The 16,197-nt window shown below is 39.0% G+C and overlaps 3 protein-coding genes and 1 pseudogene across 4 annotated transcripts; 3 read left to right on the plus strand and 1 right to left on the minus strand.

Moving 5' to 3' along the window:
- Window positions 1-702: 702 nt before the first annotated feature.
- LOC131782899 (uncharacterized) lies at window positions 703-4,082 on the minus strand. 2 transcript variants are annotated; one of them, XM_059099641.2, is made up of 2 exons: window positions 3,227-4,082; window positions 703-768 (listed from the first exon to the last, which is right to left on the minus strand). In XM_059099641.2, the coding sequence occupies exons 1-2, from the start codon at window positions 4,080-4,082 to the stop codon at window positions 716-718; spliced, it is 909 nt and encodes a 302-aa protein (XP_058955624.2). In that variant the 3' UTR covers window positions 703-715. The 2 variants fall into 2 exon arrangements, with proteins under 2 accessions (XP_058955624.2, XP_058955623.2); XM_059099640.2 differs by lacking the exon at window positions 703-768 and adding an exon at window positions 2,131-2,695.
- Window positions 4,081-5,564, plus strand: LOC131782918 (uncharacterized). Its single transcript, XM_059099654.2, has 4 exons — window positions 4,081-4,120; window positions 4,277-4,400; window positions 4,650-4,864; window positions 5,410-5,564. The coding sequence occupies exons 1-4, from the start codon at window positions 4,081-4,083 to the stop codon at window positions 5,529-5,531; spliced, it is 501 nt and encodes a 166-aa protein (XP_058955637.2). The 3' UTR covers window positions 5,532-5,564.
- Window positions 5,565-7,329: 1,765 nt separating this feature from the next.
- LOC131773464 (zinc finger protein 862) lies at window positions 7,330-9,801 on the plus strand. The gene has a single exon (XM_066158485.1). It carries the CDS (start codon window positions 7,330-7,332, stop codon window positions 9,586-9,588), a length of 2,259 nt encoding a protein of 752 aa, XP_066014582.1. The 3' UTR covers window positions 9,589-9,801.
- A 1,168-nt stretch (window positions 9,802-10,969) lies between these two features.
- Window positions 10,970-14,059, plus strand: LOC131793316 (uncharacterized; annotated as a pseudogene).
- The last annotated feature ends 2,138 nt before the right edge of the window (window positions 14,060-16,197 follow it).

Genomic DNA, 16,197 nt, shown 5'->3' on the forward strand with positions numbered 1-16,197 from the left:
AATTAGGTAGCCCATTGGGTGGATAAACTCAATTGAGCCAATTGAAATAGGTCATCATAAGTAATTGTACAATTGTAAGAAATTCAAAGCAGACACAAAATGGTGAGGCAAAGGTGCCTAACGGTCAGACAAAAAAAATATTATTTGTGATTAAAAGGACTTTCTATTGATGAATTTGGCAAACAGGTTAGGTACCAAATTGTATTCTCATCTGAAAAATGGGATTAAAAAGTCTGATTTCTTGGTTGATCTTGACAGTGATATATCTGTTGTTTTTTTTCATAATTTAATCTTTCTAAGCACCAATGCCATCATTCATGTTCCACAGTTTTACATTTAGATCCTTTTTTAAGGTAATGTGAGAAATATTTCAACTGATTTTAGCATAATACTTATTGAATACCAACGTCAAGTTACTATTTTATCATCATAATATTTTTATTGCAGTCGACAAAAAAAACCCAAAACAAAACAAAATAAAACAAACTGATTGGCTGCATTAATTTTGTAAACATTATCCCTTTGAATTTAAGGATGTTTATTAATAAAAGTGAATTGACAGTGAGAAGTGCATCCTTCCATCTCAGCTCTTACTCATGTTGCTTTCCAGTAGCAAGTTTGCAAGATTATATAATTCCAATTTCTATATAATCAGACTCTCCAGTTACTTATGGCACCCTGTTCTTTTCTTCAACTGAGATGGTTCATCTATGAATCAACTGCCTGCTGTTTCCATTGTAGGACAATAAGCCTTCCTTGGATTTAAACCTTCAAGCATAAAAAACAACAAAGAGAGCAAACGTGTGTGGGAAATATCAGGGACCTTTGGCAAAGAGACTTTTCAGGACGGAGATGGTGACTGGAAGTGAAGTTTTACTTCCGTTTGAGTTCGTACATTTGGCGCAAAGTAGTCTAGGCTCGGCACTGACCTCAAAAGGCTTGTTTTCACGGTGTGTAGAAAACGTGTGTAGATACGAGGCTTTTGTCTGCCTATAATCGTTTTTCTTCTGGCCTTTTAGTTTTCACAACTTAAGGGAACACCTCGTAATTTACTTGAATAGCTTTTGGCATAAAACTTATTTTATTCATTGCATTTTAAAAGGACAGCTGTAGACTCAGACTGACTATGGCGGCATCTGATGATCAAGTGCAAAAATCCAAGTAAGTGAAATTACTTGGCCATGGTTTTTAGCTGCTTTGATTCTTCATTCCCTTACCAAAGCAAAAGTATGGGAATGGTATGGGACTGCTTGGACCATATGTGACCCATAGATGGGAATGGTATGGGAAGGTAACCTGGGTATATGGAATTGGTATGGGGCCAAATTTTACCAAATTTTTAACTATGGGACATGCATGGGAAGAAAATAGAAGGCTTCTTATTTTATGGGAAACCTATGGGAATAAGGTTCCCATACACATCCCATACCAATAAGAATTCCCACAACTGTCCTTACCTATGGCATTGATATGGGACATTCATTATGAAGAGTATACCATAGATTACCCATACCAGCTGACAGGTGTTCATCATGCCCCATAGATTTCCCATTGTGAAAACTGTATGGGATCTCTATGGGACATTCACTCCATATTTCAACCATTTCAGCTCTTGTTTCCCAAAGATCTCCCATGACAGTAGTTCTATGGGAAATCTATGGGACATATCTATGCTCATAATGGCAATGGGAAAACACATGTCCACACATTGAGTAATTGACAATTTTATTAATTGGACTGAGACAATAATGTCCTCTATTGTAAACAGAGAGCAAAAACCATTAATTATTCTGACAGGCTACATTTTTTTTTAACTGAAATGACCATAAAAGTCTAAGAATATTTTACATGAGTCAAGAGATAACTTTGCAACACTCTGACATGCTTCCCCAATAAAAATAGATGAAAATTTCATTCAAGTTTCTGTTCACCTATGCATTGTCATTGTGTTACATGTCATAATTCAAGTGTTAACTTGAGTTTTATGAAATTTACAACAATATCAACATGCATATACTGCATCATACTTTGTTGAATAATAGATCCTTCTCATTGTCACCATGAACTGAAGGCCTTTTTTCAAAAAAGTTTTTCATGTTTGAAAAATTAAGTTTGGTAGAAAAGATTCAAGGCTTTATATTAAATGAAATCTTTGGAGACTGTAAGTAGGAAAATAACAAGCTACATGTTCCTTATTACATGAAATCTTTGCAATGCCTAAACTTTGCGAATTTGGCAATTAATTTTAAAATATTGAAAAGTTTAAGTGGCATGAAAAACAAGTTTTGTGTACATAACATGATGTGAAAATTATGTGATGCATTAGGTAAAAATCAAGAAAGAAAAGTTAAATTACAGTTTGCAAGTCCAAAAGAAAATGAAAAGTGAAGTTAACTTTGAAGATGTGTGTCAACGGACCTGAAGCTTGATAACATAATAGTTTTTGAAACTTATTTGTACAACAATCCTTATATTTAGGTCAAAGAATTTTTACAGTAAATTGCCAAAAAGGTAAATCACCTCACTGATAAACACAGAATAAAAGTGACTCAAAATACAAAACCTTTTGCAAAATTGTGAAATGCATAAACCTCAAAATCACAAAATTAATGTGGTGCGAAAATTTAATGTAATAAGGCTTCAGCCCTCTTAACTCGGTGAAATCGGTACTTTAGTCCATCAACAAATTCTGAATCTGAAGAAAGAGACCCTTGTATAAAACATAGCTGAACGTTCTTGATGTAGAGGGCATACTAGCATTTTACATTTCCCTGTAATCTATGCTTAAATTGTATTCAGTAACAGCTCATATGCAAAAGAGGCATGCATTAATTTTTGCAGTTCCAGGTTCAAATCCCTGTATCAGAATGCACATGATTTGTGTGAAATCCCCACCTCCCCGGACCCAAAAAACTGTCCATTGATGTCGATTGACTTGCAAATTACGTAGGTGTCCAATTACAGGTATCCGATTTGAAGTATGCAGACATTGGATACCAGTACATGTACAGTACCAACCTGATCATGCACCAATTACATGACAAATAGGCCTCTCCAGAACCAGAATTTTGTTATAGATAATGAAAATAATAACGATATTATGTTATAAATTATGACGACTGTTGGACTGTGGTAGTAGCATTTGAAAATACTTGAAAAGTGGCTGGGTATTCTGAAGTTTAGCCAATAATAATAAACACAATTAGATACTTAGTCTTGCACTTACCAGAGAAAAACTTAAGCAGCTGATTTTCAATAGGCACTTCAATGAAGAATCCACCGTTGTTTTGGATGCTTTTGCCACAAATGGTACAGTTTCCTTTGACATCTTTGCCATAATATGCCTTGCAGAAACCACAGAAGTAATGCTTGACAACATTTCCCTTCGCTCTGCTCAGAAATTGGAACAGGTTGTTTACTGTTGTCTTGCAGTTGTTAGGCCGGGGACAGTGAGCCTCTATTACTGCAAGCAAATCATTGAATGCTTCACGTGTAAGCTTGTGCTTAAACACGAAAGATAGCAACAACACAACACTTGAGTTACTTGTGATTGGAGCTCCCGAATATAGCATGTCATCTGATTCTGCTCCACAATGTTCTGGAATGCATTCAGTGTCTATTTCATCAGGGTTCTCACAGTCACTGAAAATGTCCGAGCAAGCATCCTCGTCTTTGACAAATTGTTCAAAAGTGTTAGTATCCGCGGAATCAAACAGTTCAAATTCGTCTCCGCTTATCCTCGAATTATTTTCTTCTTCCAATCCAAATGTGCTTGAATCTTCCATGTCTTGCACTTGAAAATAGCTGCAGTCTTCACCTAAAATCATGCTGTTTGTTTCTGCTTCGAATATTTCGGCAGGATCGCCAGTACAAAGAGGCTGTGCATGTCGCGTGTCGGGAATCATTTCTTCAACATCGCATTTGTTTAAATCATTTCGTGTACCAGATGATGATTGTTTCGCTTTATAGAGGTTGCCTTTTCGTCTTCTTGCCGCTGGAAATTTGTATGGATTAGAATGACGCATGTATTCTCGGTAGCGACCTCTTTGTTTTCGTGCAACCTTCTCGCCATCGTCGGCCATGTTTGTTGACTTAAAGTCTAGTTCCCGGTCCCTCACACGTTAACCCCACACGTGTTGTTGTTCAAGTGCGCGTGCGTAGTGGACTTTCGGACTCAACACAAGAACACGTGGTGTTAAATTGACCAATAACGAGAGCCCTTCAGACCCACGCCGAAATGCGCGTCCTTTTCAAATTTTTCACACATTTCGGCAAGCCTTTCTTCAGAGAGTTTGTTACTTATACAGAGCGAGTTTTAAGGTTTGTTTGCCTATTTCCACTGCAAGAAAAGATGGAAAGAAATTCAAGGAAAAGAAGTTCTCCAGCGCGTCTAAGAGAAGGTAAGCAACTCGATTGAATCGTGTTTATGAAAGCACAAAGTGATCGACAAGCATGGATGTTGTCAGATCAGTGAAAAGAACTCTTTACTGATCAGTCTATCCAAGAGCAAGTTTCAATGATTGTAATCCGAAAAGTATGCCTGTTTACTACGTTAAGGCCGTAAGTACATGCACCTTAGTTGTTTATAATTTTTGCCAAACTATCAAGTTTATTCAAAAGGATTCACTTGTACTCTTGCATGCTTATAGACCTTGCATATGGGGATCCAGTGTCTTCTGGTACCCTCACCAACGGGCCTACTGTTCTGCGTTCAAGTCCTGGTCCGGATATGTCAACGCTGTTGTTGACATATTCTTCACCAAAGAAACACTTGCAATTTCAAGTGCAAGGGGAAGTGAAAGAAAAGGCAAAAGCGGTGATGCAAACATTCCGTTGACCCTCCTCATCATTGATGCCCTTGTTGGTAAGTAGTGCAACACTGAATTATTTTATTCAGAAATAAGTACATAACTTGCAGTCATGGGGATCTCTAACTCACTAATTAGAACTTGAATTGACTGGGTTTTTAAGGCATTGTTGTCCTTAAAAAATAAGCAATTTAATACAAACTTGCATGCAATAATTATGATATAGAATTGAAGCAGAAAGAATTTTATTTGGACACAAAGTACTGGAATCCCAGTAGTTTCCATTGCAGCCCATTACAATTAACCTGGATTGAAACTTCCACAAAAAATGTATAAAACTGATCTAAAGGTTTTAATCTTACTCCCTTAGCCACAGCAGAGATAATTAAGACACCAGTAAATGAAAAAAAAAATAATGTCACTGAGCTTTCAATTAAGTTATTAATTTTATAAATCAAGCAAACAAAACAGAACCCATTACAATTGATTACCTCCAATCAAGCAATTTTTGTTCCTTGGTAAGGCAACATTCCACGTATAAGTTGGGGTACTGTTTTACATGTAAATATGACTTAATATTAACTTAAACTTTTTTTTTCAGGTAAAGTCTGTTCAAAGTTTTCAAAGGACTCTCCTCAACCGAGCCAAATCATACAGAAGATAAACATGAAATGTGTGGAAGCTAGAAGGCCCCCAAGAGTACGAGAGCAACGAGCAGAATGAACACTTTTTATAATTACTGTAAAACTGTTTAACTTCAAGAGTTTACCAATTTCATTATGTTGACCAAAAAGAAAATTTCTGTTTGATAATGTTGACCAAAATCAGTGTTTTCAAAAGTAACCGGCGCCCGACGCAAGTCACCGGCTACTTCGAGCGTTAGCGCCGGGTACTTTTGGAAGTCAAAATTAAAAAAAAAAATTAAAAAAACATAAAGTTCCGATTCCTATGGGTTAAAGTTAAGGATAACATATTTTGTTCTTGCCCACTGATCGCGTTCCAGCATCAGAAATCGTAACTCTTTTATTCAACAGCATTCAACTTGGACTGGAAACCATTTGCGTTTTCCCACGAAAGACCGACATTTGATCCTGCTATTTCGTGACTAGTTTTTTCTTGCGTAAGCGAATTATGAAATCGTCTTCTTCTCCACATCGCGTGTTTGAATCTGTTTGTGAATTCGTGAGAGCTTTGTACTTGGCGCTTTCTTTAAGAAAACGGTCCCAGTCACCGGATGAAAAGGCAGAAATCACAGCCGCTTTTAACCCAGTTTGGGTTCAAACAGCAAAGAAAGGAGATTGCAGGTATGAAACACTTTTTAAAATGCAAATGTTCGCCGGGTTCCTGTTTACAATCCCCCAGTCCATCAGAAAATAAGTATTGGTGCATGTTATGAATGAAACATTGCTTGAAAACAATATTGTATCGCTTAGGTTGAATTATTTATTGTCAACAAGGCGATTTATAAAGGATGCTTTTATTTATTCAACGCTTGGTTTCGTGAGGCGCCGTTTCGAGAATGAACTGGCAGACTCTGGCGATTAAATAAATTTTATGCCGACACAAATTTGGTCACATTTAACTTTTTATATAAGCCAGGCATTTTTAAGATTTTTGTGAGACTTAAAGTTTCATTTCAAGTCTTCATAATCAGTAAAGCGGGTGAAACTGAATGTTTTACAGTTCTTTATGGAAAATTAATTTTATACGAAGCCGACACAGCCAGACTAGTCGCGACATAAGTCGCGACACATGTTACGGCTCGCTTAACATATATGAGTTTTACTGAAATTGATTGTTTAGCAAAGCATTGTTCTTCTGATAACTAAAAAAAACAGTTAAAACAGTTGTGCCCGCGGAATAAAATTGATTTATCTAATCGATTGAAATTTTGGCTAACAATGCATTATTTATGGAGCTTGTATGTCGCGCTAAAAAATAAAATTTAATCTCCGCCTTTAACTCAAATTTTGTATACGTGAGGTCATATACGTGAGCGCGAAATAACTATGCTTGGTTTATTTAACGCGTTGGTCATGGGGGATAAATGGTACACATTGTCAACATCGATACATATTCTCACTGCTTTCGTTAGATGCACCAGACACGGAAGGGTCTTCTGCAACGCCTAGTACGTCCTTAAACTTCGAAGATGCCGAAAGTTTGCCCGTCAATGTGTTACGCGACTGCCAAGAAATCTCTGTGACCGCAGCCCCTACCAACCACGCTGAAGGTAAACGAACTTTTTATTACAATTCGTGATATTTCTTTCTTTTTTTGAGAGTAGCCTTCTCTAGTTGGTGGTTTGCATCACACACTGAAGAAAAAAGGTAAAGAATCTTACATGTATTTTCCTCCCACAGATACTGTGTGTATACAGTCAGAGAGTGATATCACGAACAGTTTCACTGAAGAACAGCAGACGAAGAAAATTCATCACTACATTCTCTGCAAAAAGCGTGACTGCTTGGGTGTGTCTCAAGAAGAAAGAGCACGCATCAAAACAACCAAAAAGAAGCAGATGTTTAATCACAGCCTTATCTTTAATAAGGATTTGGCCTATAGCCCTAAAGTACAGATGTGGTGGCTCGTTTACATCGAAGGAGAAGGTCAATACTGTCTGATCTGCAAGAAGTTTGATTCCAAGAATCCCCAAAACAAAAAGGAATTTTTTTCTGCAGAACCAAGCACAAGGTTAAAGAAAGATTGCCTCGAGGAGCACATTGCAACAAAGAGACACAAAGATGCAATCACTGCCATTCTTATGAACAGGTTCTCAGTTTTCCAGAAAGAGCTCGATCATAATGCTGAAGTTCAGGTTGATGTGTATGAAAGAGTTTTCTATTGCCTTTACTGGTTGGCAAAGGAGGATATAGCAAATGTCAAGGTTAAGAGTCTGTTAAAGTTGGTTGCGAAGCTGGGGTGTGATATGAGTGGCTTTAATCACACATCAGTAGGTTCCTTTCGCAACATGTTGCTTCTTCTTGGTGAAATGATTCAAAATGAAGTCATTTCTGCTGTAACTGGGCCATTTGGGGTGATGGTTGATGACATGACTGACATTGCAAATTTGGAGCAAATGATTGGTTTCATCCAGTATTATAACAGGGGTAGCGAAAAGGTTGAGGTGAAATTTTTGTGTTTGGAAAATGTTCTCGCCAGCTCTGACGCAGCAGATTCTTTAACCATCACAAGCATCCTTCTGGAAGTCATTGAGAAACACAGTCTCAATTTTGACTGGTTTAAAAGCTTTGTGTCAGATGGAGCAAGTGTCATGGTGGGAGAAAGGTCAGGTGTAGCTACCAGGCTGAAAGCAGATGAAAGAATCCAGTCGTTAATATCTGTCCACTGTGTTTGTCACAAACTAGCGCTGGCGTGTACCGACACTTTAAACGATCTTGCCACAATAAAGAAGATGCAGAACACACTAAACACCCTTTGGCAACTCCTTGACAACTCGAACAAGAAGACAGCCATTTTCCTGAAAGTTCAACTAGAGGTGAGTGAAATAACTCTCTCAAACAAGAATTCGCAGAAGAAGATAGCTAAGAAGCTGAAGAAGGCCTGTCAGACACGATGGCTGTCATTTAACGCTGCCGTTCAATCCGCTTGGGAGAGCTTCTCTGCCATCATCCAGTTCCTTATCAGGATGAAAGATGAGGACCCCACATGCCAGGGCCTGTTAGTTCAAATGAACAACGTCCGCTTCCTGGCTTGCTTGTATGTTTTAAAGCATGTGCTTCCTGTTCTTGACAACCTGTCAAAATCGTTTCAGCATTCTACTGTCAATTTCAGTCACCTTAAACCAGAAATTGTTCGTGCTAAGGCAGCGCTGGATGAAGTGGCAACCAAAGAAGTCCCCATCAAGCAATTTTGCCAAGATATCAAGGAAGGAAAGATGGTGCTGCTGCAGTTTTCCCCTTCTGAGCATCAGCTTGCATCCATGCGAAATTTGTTGCTCAAGTATGTCTCTGCTTTGAAGGAAAACATCGACCTGAGGTTTCAGAACACCGTCCCTCTTCTGGGAGCGCTCTCCATCTTTGATCCAACTCTTATTCCTGCAAGCTCTTCAGAACTTCCCTCTTACGGAGTAGATTCTATCCAAGTTCTTGCCAAGCACTACTTCCCCGACCAACAAGACCGACTTTTGGCAGAGTGGAATATATTAAAGTACCACATGAAGGAGATGGCCATTCCAGCTGATGTAAAAGAAGGCAAGACTACCATGCCAGCAGAGTGGTGCATGTCCCAGCTAATAAAACAAAGATCTTCTTTCCTTTCTCTTCTCCCTCTCCTCATGCACATTGTAGAAATAGCTCTCACGATGCCCATAAGCAACGCATGGCCTGAAAGGGGAGTCAGTCGAGTTAAGCTTATAAAGTCAAGGCTCAGGAGCAGGCTGATCAATGAGATGCTGGAGGCCCTTGTTAATATCTCTATGAATGGTCCAGAGGCAAATTCTTCAGAATGTGACACCCTGGTGAAGAAGACCACTGAGAAATGGCTCTCTGGAAAACGCTACAATTTGGCCAAAGGGAAGTCAGCCTCAAGAGAAAGCAAGGGCAAAGAACCTGCACCACCAGAATTAACAAGTGTATCAACACAGACGGACCCACAAGTTGAAGATCGTCAGAGTCAAGAAGAACAACAAGCGTTGCAAGAGGAAGAGCAGGCCCTCATTAAACTTGGCTTAGCAAATTTTCAAGATGATCCAAGTTGTGACGACAGTGACAGGGACAGTGCAATGGGGGAAAGTGATTTCAGTGACAGTGACTTTTAACTAAAAAGAATCGAGCCTGAGTGCTTGGATGCCATAACGAAACTGTTCATCTGTATTTTCAATCTGTAGGAAAACTCTGACTGCAAAAATAATTATTTCAAAAGTTGATTCATGTTATAACAGGTCAATGAAGTACTGACAAGGGAAAGAGGTCAATTTTTATTTAGATGTAAATTGTAATATGTAACATGGGACTGGAAGGAAAGCATTGTAATATGTATGAGTAAACATAATTTTCAAGAAACTCTTGATAATGAGTCAGATTTAAGAAAAACTTTAGGTTATAATAAAGTGTACAACGACCTAAAAAATAACTTTTTGGTCCTGAAAATGCACCAGAATGCACCTCAGAGCATGCAGATTTTCAAAATTTTCTGGGGGAGGCCCCCCATACCCCCCCTGCAGGAGGGGGAAACCCCCTCCCGCACCCTCCCCACGGGCGGCTTTGCCGCCCGGCGCCGCTGTCGCGGCGCAGTGGTGCTCCGGCTATTTTAAAATTTCCTCCTGATACTTTTTTTCATTTTGAAAACCCTGCCAAAATACAGAATAACAGTTTCATAGTCTTGGCCAAAAATAACAGTAACCGTATTATAGTGTCGATCAAAAAGAAGAGTAACAATTTGACAGAGTTGGCAAGTTACCGGTAAGTCGTATTGCTTGATAAAAAAAAGTAGTGTTGTTAATGATAGTGTTGAGCGAGAGGAAAACTACCGGTTTCATAGTGTTGACCTAGAAGAAATATAAGATTTTTGGTTTTTTGTTATTTTTATTCAATTTTTTTTGCAAGAAATTTTAGATGCAATTAAAGATATGGTTTCAATGGACGAATATGATGTCACCATTACTTGCCTTTAACCTGACAGTCCCTTTAGTAATTTCTGAATCATATGGTAAAGATATGGGGCTGAAGTCAAAGGACCCCATGGTGTTCCCATATGACAGGGTTCGCACGCGCCTTGAAAGTCCCTGAAAGTCCTTGAATCTCAAAATAAAAATTCAAGGCCTTGAAAGTCCTTGATAATTGTAGTCAGTGCTGGAAAGTCCTTGAAATTTGTAGCTAATTTAATCCAACTTAGATTCTAGAGTGCCTTATCTGAAAATATATGCAACTGGCACAAACGTAGCAACACATAATAGTAAGATACAAATAACAAACGATCGTAACGCCACTCCGCATGTCGATCAATCGCCCATATCCATTTGTCCTGTTCTTGGTTCTATTAATCACTCTGATTGGTTGAATTTCTCGAATGTCAAGGGCCAATCAAATGTTTTGTACTATTCCCTCTTTCTGAGAAAAGCCATGTGCTTTGAGTGCTTTCCTTGTCTGGGTTAGTGTTGATTGTTTGCGTTTTGTTTCACGAGTGAGAGATTTAAAACAATGGGCAAGTGTGTTTTCAACAACTTGTGGCTTCAGAAATCACTGTATAAAGATTGGCTTCGAGAAGTCAAGGGTGACAAGCACAAGGCACGATGCATCGTGTGTATGAAGGATGTTGACATTTCGAGCATGGGAGAGTCAGCGCTCACAAGTCACTTGAAAGGAAAAAACATCAAACACTGACATCCCAGAAAAGGTCATTAGCAAGCATTCCAGATTTTTTTGGCGTTTCTTCTCAACAACCAGCAACTACAAGTGACGATGCCAAAGAAGTTTCAAAATCCGCTTCGTCTGAAAGTGGCGAACACAACACGCTCAACCCTACAAAGTCTAGTACTACGAGTTCATCTGGTTCATCGGTGATGGAAAGAATTGTCACTCGTGATGAGACTTTGAAAGCAGAAATTTTGTGGGCATTGAAGGTGATAATGTCTCATTACTCCTATAAATCATGCGAAGGTACGAGCAAATTGTTTCAAGCGATGTTTCCTGACAGTCGGATCGCGAGTCAGTTTACATGCGGAGAAAAGAAATGTGCATACTTGATCTGTTTTGGGCTCGCTCCACACTTCAAACAACTTTTGAAGGACGTTGTGAAAAAAGAAGAAGCTTATGTACTTATGTTTGACGAGAGCCTGAATAGCGTGTGCCAGTCAAAGCAAATGGATATTCACATTCGTTCATGGAATCATGACAAACACGAAGTTGAAAGTCGCTATTATACCTCAGTGTTTATGGGGCATGGAACAGCAGAGGACATGCTTTCTCATTTTCGTTCAGGCATAGAAGGAATTCCTCTCAAAAAAGTTTATCAGGTAGGATGCAACTCTCGTTATGTTTGGGTAATCCATGAAATTGTTTGCAAGATATGCTTCTTTGAAGTTGTATTATTTCTTACCCTCAATTATCGACATTTCGAAATAGGCAATAGCACAAACTTAGTCTTCACACAATTACCTAATTTCAATTATTCTTTGTCATATTGCCACTCTTTTGAAAGACCTATGTCTTGCCATTATTAAAAGGTGTGATCAAATTGGAATCAATTATATTGTTTTCATGACTGGCATTTAATTTCATCGTTCGCCGGCAAACGATAATTACAAGAAGTTGCGTTAAATTTTTTTTAACATGAAAATCTTTCAATGTCTGTTATTATTTTGCTGTAGAAGGGCGAAAGATGCAAGATTACTTAATCTAATTTATTGCATGTAATATAAATTGTGCGTTCACAATCTAGCCAATGTTCCAAAAAGCGATAAAATTGTATTAAATAGAAATGAAACACCTTACTTGGTTTTCTGCCCTTTAAGGTCTAAATAAATCAACACTCTTTCATTGCAAATCTTCACAATTCCAATGCATCCATGACTAGTTCACTTCGTGTCTAGGTGGACAATGACACGAACTCTGGGACGTAATGCAAGTACTAAATTAAATAATCTGTTTCCCTTTCAATATTACAAGGAATGTTTTCTCTCATACTAGTTGTCAATGGATGGACCCAACGTTAATTGGAAATTTTACAGTATGCTGACTGATGAGGCAAAAAGGGAGCATAATAGTCACATGCTGAACATTGGCAGCTGTGGTTTACACATTCTTCATGGAGCATTCAAGGATGGTGCTGTGGCATCAGGATGGCAGTTAGACAGGTTGTTCTCCAGCCTTCACTGGCTTTTTCAGGACAGTCCGGCAAGGAGAGAGGACTACACCAAAGTAACAGGAAACTCACTGTTTGCTTTGAAGTTCTGCAAACATAGGTGGTTGGAGAATGTCTTGGTTGCAGAACGTACACAGAGTATGTGGGACAGTGTTGTCAAGTATGTTCAGAGTGCAAGGGCAGGAAAAGTTCCACAGCCACAGAATAAATCCTTTGAAACTGTACAAGAGTTTGTTGCAGATCCCTTTACGACTGCAAAAGTCGCTTTCTTCCTATCAGTAGCCAAGCAAGTGACACCGTTTTTGACACTCTATCAAACCGACAAGCCTATGCTTCCTTTCCTGGCTACAGACCTGTACAGCATGCTTGGGGGATTAATGAGAAGATTTATTAAGACCACTGTTATCAGTGAAGCCAAAACCCCATTGAAGCTTACAAAACTTGACCCTGCTGACTCCAGCATTCATGCCTCTCATTCCAAGATTGACCTGGGGTTTACAGCTGACAAGAAGATCAAGGAGTCGATTGCAAAGTCCACAGTTTCAGAGAAAAGAGTGCTTCAGTTTCAGATGGAATGCAAGGAGTTCCTTATGAAAGTAGTTTGCAAACTGATTGCCAAAGCACCAATTCAGTATTCCCTTGTAAGGAATATAAATTGCTTAGATCCAAGAAACATGATGAGTGACCATGATGTTTCCATCACAAAATTCAAGAGAGTTTTGACTACCCTTGAAAATGCCAAGAAAGTCCCGGAAGGTGAATGTGATTCCCTTTTGGAACTATTTAGACAATTCATTATGGAAGTCCCCTCTTCTTCTCTGTCGGAGTTCAAAGACTATGATCCTAACAATGATAGACTTGATTCCTTTCTGTATCTTCACATGGGACAGAAGCGATCCTTCCAATCATTGTGGAAAGTAGTCTCAGAGCTACTGATATTATCACATGGCCAGGCCAGTGTCGAAAGAGGATTCTCAGTCAATAAGCAACTGGAAGTCGAGAACCTCCAAGAGCGCTCCTTCATTGCTCAAAGGCTGGTACAAGACCATGTACAATCTGTGGGAGGTGTCCTTGCTGTTTCAATCAACAAACCACTTCTTTTGTCAGCTGCAGGAGCTAGGCAGAAGTATTTATCATATCTTGATGAACAAAAGAGGAAGAAAACCTCTGAGGGTGTAGAACTGAAGCGAAAGGAGCTAGTCGATGAACTTGACGAACTTAATAAGAAAAGAAGGCGTTTAGACAGTGATGTTGACAATCTTGTTAAATCGGCAGACGAGTTTGCACAGAAAGCAGAGGACACTGGGAAACTTGTGTGGATTACAAAGTCAAATAGTTTGAGGAGAACTGCAAAAGAAAAGGAGATAGCTCGCAAAGACCTTGAGTGCAAAATTGCAAATGTTGTGGATGAACTAAAAAAGGCATAGACTTTTAGCTCGACTTAAGCTCGGCACAATCGCTACTATGATAAGGTGAACATTCTTTTATTTTGCAGTTGGTGGAGTCCTTGAAAAATAAAAAATATGTCCTTGAAAAGTCCTTGAAAAGTCCTTGAATTTTTAGTCCAAAAAAGGGTACGAACCCTGCATATGAGATGTCAGCTTTGCTGAATGCTATGGGAATGATATGGAACTTTAAAATCCCATAGCAATCCCATAGAGAATGGTCCAGGGTCATTATGGGAATGGTATGGGATTGTTGCATACCATTCCCCTAATGGATACTATGGGGAATATATGGAACTTTACGAAATACGTAGCAATCCCATAGAGAATGTTCAGCCATCATATGGCATCACTATGGGACTGACCCATACCATTCCCATACCAGATCCTATGGGGAATGTATGGAACTTTACGAAATACGTAGAAATCCCATAGTGAAAGACAATAGAATGCACTTGGCGGGCACTAGTCACTATTTATGGGTTTGATATGGGAGCTAACATCCCATATAAAAACCATGCAATGCCCATAGATTAGCCATATGTTGTCCCATACCATTTCCATATTTGGACCATATATGTTCCATATCAACAGCTTTGGTAAGGGTTCTTATCTATTCCATTGTTTCACTGTAGGCCAATGGAGTGGAGCGAGGAACATGCCGTGCTTTTTCTGAGAGAAATGCCAGCAAGAAATGTTTTTGGAGCAAAGAAAGGAAGTCCTGCTCATGGACTGGCTTGGGAAGCGATAGTAGATCATCTGAATGAAATCCACTCTCCAAAATTCCAACTGAAGGTTAAAAAAGCTGTACGAGAGCAGTGGAACCTTCTCCAAAAAAAGTTCAGCAAAAAGATGAGCGAGGAAGAGAAGGCAAGTGGGATTTCTGTGGAAGAGTTAATGGAAAAGGAATCCCTGATCGAGGAGTTAGTGGAGAGAGAAGATGCCATACAAGCAAAGGCTGAATCAGCATTGAAACAGCAACTCAAGGACAACGAGACTACGGAAGATATCCGGAAAAAAGCGATGGGGAGCCTTAAAAAGACCAAGAAATGCAATTCAGAAGAAGGTGGAGCTGAATACCGCACTTTTGACTGTTTTGCAAAAGCCACTAGACAACTAATCAGCTATCAAAATGTTTTTATTTAGAACATATGTTGTTGTTGTATAAGATTTAAGCTTAATGTTTCCATGTATTTCAGAACTTTTAAAGATTGTATCTTGGACTAATTATATAAATTGGAAGCCCCATGTTCACAAGTATACATACTTTGAAGAATAAATGTTTTCAATGTTTATTTTGTTTGCTTTTAAATCTGATTACTGGAAATACTCCTCTAGAGTAGGGGGCTCCAGGTCGAAAAACTCAGACGTCTGATTACCATATAAACAAGTTATGGCATTTTGCAGTAAAGCACATAAAATATACATTTTTCCTACACTGCTTAGACCTATCTTTAATTTTTCTTGTAATCTAAAAACTTAAAGGAATTAATTATGTCCCTGAAAAGCAATTCCACGGACACTAGTACTGCACTAAGTGCTTTATTATAATCTTCCATTTGTTGGGTTAGACATCCCTGGCGATATGGCGCCTGAAGATGAATCCGGAGGGGATAAGCTGGATCGCCATAAACGCACATAGGTTGGCCAGCTGGGGAAAAGGCGAAGTTCCCCATGTCTTTCAGAAGCCCAGAGTCAGCAAGCATACCTGCAGATTGCAGATTTAGATCTTGATGATGTGGCTCTCCATGAATTTGTAAAGTCAAAGTGAGGAAACCACTCCTTTAAAATACCACCTATTACTGAGGCACAGATGCTTGATCTCATTAACAAGATCCCTTCAAGTAAAGTGATTGGATGTGACAGCCTCAGTGTGAAGGTTTCTAAGATAGCAGCTTCTGTTCTAACCAACCCCATTTGTCGCCTTATGAATCTTTCCACATCTACTGGCTCCTTTCCATCAACATGGAAAACCACTCAGGTCACTTCCTCGTTCAGAAATGGCTCTCGTGAAGACATAAGCAACTACTGACCAATTCCTTTTACAGATACTTGAACAACACGTTGCAACATCCCTTTGGAAATACCTACATACACAGGAAAAAATTTCAAAAAAACAT

This window comes from Pocillopora verrucosa, chromosome 11 (genome assembly GCF_036669915.1).
Source record: "Pocillopora verrucosa isolate sample1 chromosome 11, ASM3666991v2, whole genome shotgun sequence".
NCBI lineage: Eukaryota > Metazoa > Cnidaria > Anthozoa > Scleractinia > Pocilloporidae > Pocillopora > Pocillopora verrucosa.